The sequence below is a fragment of the Bison bison genome, unplaced genomic scaffold (genome assembly GCF_000754665.1).
Source record: "Bison bison bison isolate TAMUID 2011002044 unplaced genomic scaffold, Bison_UMD1.0 scf7180017858151, whole genome shotgun sequence".
NCBI classification, from domain to species: domain Eukaryota; kingdom Metazoa; phylum Chordata; class Mammalia; order Artiodactyla; family Bovidae; genus Bison; species Bison bison.
In genome coordinates this window covers 23,798-30,738 of record NW_011488724.1, presented here as the reverse complement: position 1 = coordinate 30,738, position 6,941 = coordinate 23,798, and the positions used below count along the sequence as shown (strand labels likewise).

At 47.9% G+C, this 6,941-nt stretch overlaps 1 protein-coding gene across 1 annotated transcript in view; it reads right to left on the bottom strand.

The window, feature by feature from the left end:
- Positions 1–6,941, bottom strand: part of SPATA21 (spermatogenesis associated 21) — a 38,418-nt gene that overhangs the window by 27,677 nt on the left and 3,800 nt on the right. Inside the window, exons 3-6 of the mRNA XM_010862517.1 lie at positions 5,571–5,790; positions 2,813–3,108; positions 2,403–2,451; positions 3–158 (exon numbers count right to left, since the gene is read on the bottom strand). Coding sequence (XP_010860819.1) covers positions 3–158; positions 2,403–2,451; positions 2,813–3,108; positions 5,571–5,790 — 721 coding nt within the window. The remainder of the gene's footprint in view (positions 1–2; positions 159–2,402; positions 2,452–2,812; positions 3,109–5,570; positions 5,791–6,941) is intronic.

Genomic DNA, 6,941 nt, shown 5'->3' with positions numbered 1-6,941 from the left:
GCCCTCCGAAGCGCGGCCTCCTCCTCCTCTACCTCCAGCAGGCGCCTCATGAAGCCGGGCCGGGCGCTGCCGGGATCCCGGGCGCCCGTGGCCGCCGCGGGCTCCTGAGGCTTCTTCTGTGTGGGGTCCAGCCCCCTCGCTCCCGTGTCCACCGCCTCCTGGGGACGGGACGGGCAGGCGATGCGTGAGGCCTCCAGCAGCCGGACGGTCCCGCGAGCTGCTCGCGGCCACCCACCCCAGGGCACCCTCAGCCTCTCCTTCTCCTCTGGGTCCCAGGGAACCCACATCTCTCCAGCATATTCTAGACCCCTTCCGCACGTCCTCCTCGACCCCCGACCTGGGCCTCGTCCCAGCTCTCCGAGCTGTGCTCTTGAGTGGTGCTTCTTTCCTCCTCTGCAGTCAGCGCAGCCTGTCCAGCTCGCGGCTTGCCCTCCCTGGAAGCACGCTCCCTGAGGGCAGGACCGCACCTGCCTTTTTGTCCTATCAACACAGCAGCCTACTCCCACTTGGCAGGCGCTCAGTAGATTCCCATCCACGTGTTCAGCAAATCCAGCACCTCCTAGGTCTGTCTCTCCTAGAGAGGGGTGAGCTGTCCCCTGCCTGCCTCCACCCAGGTGGCCCCAGGCAGGCTCCAGCCTGGCCCTTTCTCCTGTTCAAAGATGGAGCTGTCACCACACACCTGCTCGACCTAAACTATCAGCACTGCCCTCTCCACCAGATTACTCCCATCAGCATGTAAACACACTATATTATTTTCCTTCTTTAATTTAAAATTATTTAATTATTATCACTTTAAGGTTTTTAAGCTGCGCCCTGTGGCAAGCAGGATCTGAGCTCCCGACCAGGGATTGAACCTGTGTCCCCCACATTAGGAGCGTGGCGTCTTAACCACAGGACCAGAGAGCCTCTTATCTTCCTTCTCTAAAAGAAAAACTCTCAGGGCTTCCTTGGTGGTCCAGTGGTTAGGAATCCGCTTTCCATTAAAAACTAAAAAAAGAATCTGCGTTCCAATACAGGGGACATGGCTTCAGTTCCTGGCTGGGGAACTGAGATCCCCACAAGCTGTGGGGCAACTGAGCCCGTGGACACAACTGCACAGCCTAGGGGGTTCTGTGTCCGTCGGGCCTGTGCTCTGCACCTAGACAAAGTCCACGCGCTGCAGCGAAGAGACAAAAACCCAGCGCAGCCGGAAAGAAACAACGCCCGCACTACACAGCCTTTCAGTGCCACCCGGTTCTCCGCCCTGCCTTTCGAGCAGAATGCCTCGAAAGACTGGCTGCGCCTGTCTCTGCGGAACACTTCCCTGACCAGAGACTGAACCCATGTGCCCTGCATCGGAAGCACAGAATCTTAACCACTGGACCACGAGAAAAGTCCCTCCATTTCTGAATGTGGTGGAGACCAGTGGTCTGTCCTCAGATGCCTTCCTGCTCCGTACAGTCTCCTAGATGTTACCCCTGTTTTCCTCACATTTACATCTCCCATCCTGACCTCTCTCTCCTTCCTAACTCCATACATCCTCCCGGTATTTCTTCCTGTTTGCCCAGAACATGACCAAAGCAGAACCTGGGGCTCTTTCTGTCTGTTCCTTCACTAGTGTCACTCGGGCCCCAGACTGAAAGCCTCTTTAAAAAAAAAAAAAAATCTCTGGGCTTAGATCGAATCTGGGCTTAGAATCTGCCTGCAATGCAGGAGACCCAGGTCCAATCCTTGGGTCAGGAATATCCCCTGAAGAAGGGAATGGCAACCAACTCCAGGATTCTACCCCGGGGAATTCCATGGACAGAAGAGCCTGGCAGCCTACAGTCCAGGGCGTTGCAAAGAGTCGTACACAACTGACTAACACTTTCACTTTCAAAGTCAATTTACGATATTAGTTTCAAGTGTACAACACAGTGGTTCAATATTTTTGTAAATTTTATTTCCTAAAAGCTCTTTTGATTCCTCTTTCTCCAACCTGCCTTTCCACCAGGCAGATGATAACTGTTCACAGGTTGCCCAATCAAATCAAAGAACTAGGAAGTGAGAAAGCTGTTGGATGTGGGGATGACTTGGGAGGGGATGGGAGTCTCCCAGGCATTCAGGGAAGCTTTGGGTTGTGTGCTGTGACTGAGCAGCTGGCCGACAGAGATCCGTGCCAATGTGGAAAAAACCACTGTGGCCTGGGGTGAATTTGGGGGCTCCAAAGTTGTAAGAGCAGCCTTGACTCGCAACCAAGATACACACATGTGGGCACACACATGCACATGTGCAAACACACACACATGTGTGTACACCCATGGAAACACGCAGGCACGGACTCACACCTTCCCCAGTTTGTGAATACTGCCCCATTCTGCCTCTTCCCTCCTTGTCCTGATCTCCCCCCGCCCCGTTCCCTTCCCCACTGTGGTTCTACTTACAGGTGGACGAGCAGGCCCCAGTGTTGGCTGGATCTCCACAGCCTCGTCTCTAAACAAGGGAGAACCCCCAGGTGAGGGGGGGTGCAGCTCAAGGCTCACCCTTGCAAGGCCTTCTCTCAGCCCCAGGAAACTCAGATCCACCGCTGCAGTTTCACCCCTGGGCTTCTGCTCTCAGAGGCGCTCCTCATTCTTCCACATCCCTTGTGGGGACTTGGCCGGTGAAGAATGGGCCCATGGGGCAAAGAATTCTGTACTAGAGCTACTATACAGATGGGGAAACAGGGGTTCGGGGGGCATGGCTTGACCAAGGTCTTACATCGTTTCAAGAGCTGTCAGGACTAGAAGTCACCTCCTCTAGAACTAGCAGAAGAGCAGTCTTGTTGGGGTCAGGGAGGGGTGGGGTGCCTTACCTTGCTTTGGGTGTGTCAGATCGTGGCCTGGGTGGCGGGGCAGTGTGAACTGTCTTTTCCTCCAGAGTTGCCGTAGGCATTAGGGACACTTCTTCCTGGGAACTGTCCTCACATCCCCCTGGGCTAGGCTCTGGCAGAGCCCTCTGTGGCCCGATGGGTGGGGTGTCCACCTCCTTGGGGGGCTTGTCCTCCAGTTGCTGTTCACAGCTGTCCAAGGTGCAATAAGGCTCTGTTGGCTGCACTGTGTCTGACTCACTGGCTGCCAGGCGACCTGGGATGGGCTCACCCTCTGGGTCCTGCCAAGAACCAAGACGTCAAGACAGGGAGCCCCATCCTGGCTCTGAGGTGACCCTCAAAACTCACCCAGAGACCAGCTGACAAACAGTTACTCTGGTCCAAGCACTGCAAGCATTACCTTACTGAGCTCTCCTGGCACGCCTAGCAGGTTCCCTAAGCAGGGGTCAATTCCTCCACTTTGAGGACTGAGGAGACTGAGGTCCAGAGGAGGCATGGCTTACCAAAGCCGTGATCCACGCCTCTCTGTGCAGCAGAATGGGAGCCTGGGGAAAGCGAGGCCATCCTCTGTCCGTTTTGTGTATTTATTTGCCACACTGCATGGCATGTGAGATCTTAGTTCCCAGACCAGGAATCTAACCCATACCCCCTGCAGAGAAGCACGGAGTCTTAACCACTGGACCACCAGGGAAGTCTCTGACACAATCCTCTTTAAATGGGATTTCTCAAGGGGTGTTTCAAAGAACAAGAATCCTGCATGGTACTCCCTACAAAAGAGATTTTTACATTAACTGATTTCAAGACTTTAATAAGTTGCTATAGTCAAGACAATTTGTGGGCCTTCCCTGGTGGTCCAAGGGTTAAGACTCCATGCTTCCACTGCAAGGGGCATGGTGGGCTCAATCCCTGGTTGGGGAAAGTCAAAGTGAAAGTTGCTCAGTCATGTCCGACTCTTTGTGTACCCATGGACTATACAATCCATGGAATTCTCCAGGCCAGAATACTGGAGTGGGCAGCCTTTCCCTTCTCCAGGGGATCTTCCCAACCCAGTGATCGAACTCAGGTCTCCTACATTGCAGGCAGATTCTTCACCATCTGAGCCACGAGGCAAGCTCCAGAGAAAGGAGAGTCTCCAACAAATGGTGCTGGGATGACTGGACAGCCATATGCAAGAAATGAGCCTCAATCCAACACTCAGACCACATACAAAAATTAACTCAAGCTGGATCATAAACCTAAGTGTTAAACCTAAAATAACAAAACTTCTTGGAGAAAACATAGGATAAAATCGTATGTGACTTCAGGTTAAGTAAAGATTTCTAAGAAGTAACACCAAAAGCACAGCCATAAAGAAAAAAATGATCAACTAGACTTCATCAAAATTAAGACTTCTGTTCTTTGAAAGTCACCATTGAGAGAATGGAAAAGACAGTTGACTATTCAATTAAAATGATGCGCAAAGTATTTGAATAGATATTTCTCCAAAGATACATAATATGTGCCTATAAACACATGAAAAGATGCTTGACATGTTTAGTCATTTGGAAAAGAAAATAAAGACCACAGTGAGATTCTACTACACGCTTATTAGAATGCTTAGAATTAAAAACAGACCATACCAAGTTTGGGGGAAGATATGGAAGAAGTGGAATTCTCATACATCGCTGATGGGATGTAAAATGGTACAACCACTTTAGAGAAAAGTTTGGCAGTTTATTAATAAATTAAACATACAAATACCATATGATCCATTCTACTCCTGGGCATTTATTTTCCCAAAAGAAATGAAAGTATCTGTACACACAGACATGAATGTTTCTATGTCTTATTTGTAATAGTCAAAAAGTTGAAACAAACCAAGTGTCCATCAATAGGTGAAAGAATGAAGAAATCGAGTTTTGTTTGTTAATTTCCACAGAACAGCAAAGTGATTCAATGATATATATATACACACTCTTTTTCATATTCTTTTCCATTGTGGTTTATCACAAGTTATTGAACATAGTTCCCTGTGTTGTAAAGTAGGACAAGAAATCGTGACCTATCCATACACTGGAATAATACTCAGCAGCAAAAAGAATAAAGTATTGGTCTACACAATAACGTAGCTGAGTCTCAAAATATTCATGCTAAGTGAAAGAAGCAAGACAAAAAGAATGGATACTTATGCTTCCATTTATGGAAAATTCTGGGAAATACAAATTCACAGCTGCAGAACACAGATTAGTCGTTACCTGGGGCTTGGAATGAATGGGAGAACCGATGACAAAGGGGACAGAAAACTTTTTTTGGGGGGAATGACAGATGTGTTCATTTTCTTGATTGCAGTGATGGTTTTGTGGGTGTGCACATGTATCCAAAACAATAAAGTATACACTTGAAGTATGTACAACTGTGTATCAATTGTACCTTATAAAGCTGTTTTTTTTTTTTAAAAAAAAACCTAAACCTTAAAATAAAAAATAAATTAAAAGATATTTTATAGTCAAATCAGTTTGGAAAAGGTACCATACTCTAACCACCTCTTGAAGGGTCCCACAGAGCTCAGCAGCTAAGAAACAGCTGCTAGAACATTCTAGCATAAGAAAAAAAAAAATTGGGCCTTGTTAAACCCAGTGTGTCCTGTTTTCAATTTTACCCAGAAGCCCCACCTGCTCCCTGCCTCTAACAGTTCCCTGCTCCCTCACCTCCCCTTCGAGTCGGGCATTCCAACCCCTCCTGCCTGGGATTCTGTGGACATTACCTGGCGACTCTCAGGGCCCTGACCCTCCACTGGCTCTGGGTTCCGCTGGCTCCCCTGTTGGTCCTCAGTCTCTTTCCCTGAGCCCTGCTGCTGCAGCCCTTCCTGTGTCACAGGGACCCCGTTGGGGGGCACCCCCAGCTCACTTCCTGGCGTGGCCAGATCCTGGTGTGCTTGCAGCTCCCTGCGCCCTTCCTGGGGGACCCAAGATGACAGCTTTGTCCTGGAGAGAACAGACAAAGGGACACTTCAGCTCCCAAACTGGGGGCAGGGTTTTATATTCTTCTGCGTCTTCACGGTGCCCACACGGGACTAGGCACACCATAGGTGCATGCTTAATGCCTGGGAGAAAGAATGAGGGACTAACATGAATTCCTCCAACCACAAACACTTTGATGTCAATGTTTAAGAGAGTTAGGATTTAATATTTTCATTATTACTTAGTGCTTTTTAGAAAAAAAGAAAAATCAAGGAGAACTGGAATGCATAGTGGTGGGGAAGACTTGAGCCTTGGATCATTAAGCTAAAGTTGACATGTCTGGATTTGAATCTGCGTCGATCTGATCTCACTTTAATATTATGGAGTATTTCCTCCAGGCTTCTTCCTTAAGGACATACATACATACTTTCAATGGGGATTAGTTTAAAATCATCTTCCAATAATTGTATACTTTCAGTTATATTGTGTATATAATTCTGCAATATTTTTTCAATTAACAGTATAATCTAAATTTTTCCCATGCCCCAAATCTTTCATAAACATGTTTTTTAATGAAAGCATAAAATTCTCTATTTTATAGATAATCATAATTTGCTTAACTATCCCCCTATTGTGGGCATTGAGCACACACTGGGGTGCTTCCCTGGTGGCTCAGCGGTAGAATCCGCCTGCCAGTGCAGGTTCTATCCCTGGGCTGGTAAGATTCCCTGGAGAAGGCAATGGCAAACCACTCCAGTATTCTTGCCTGGAGAATTCCATGGACAAGGGAGCCTGGCAAACTACAGTCTATGGGGTGACAAAGGGTCAGACAGGAATGAGTGACTAAACAACAGTACACACGGACATTTTAAAATTTTTTAGCCTTTAAAATAAGGTGCCAGGAGAAATCTTTGCACATAAAACTTTGCCTGAATCTTCATTTCTTTCCTTAGGGTATATTTCTAGAAATACATGAGGTTAAAAGGAAAATAGATGGGTAAACAGTGGAAACAGTGTCAGACTTTATTTTGGGGAGCTCCAAAATCGCTGCAGATGGTGACTGCAGCCATGAAATTAAAAGACACTTACTCCTTGGAAGGAAAGTTATGACCAACCTAGACAGCATATTCAAAAGCAGAGACATTTCTTTGCCAACAAAGGTCCATCTAGTCAAG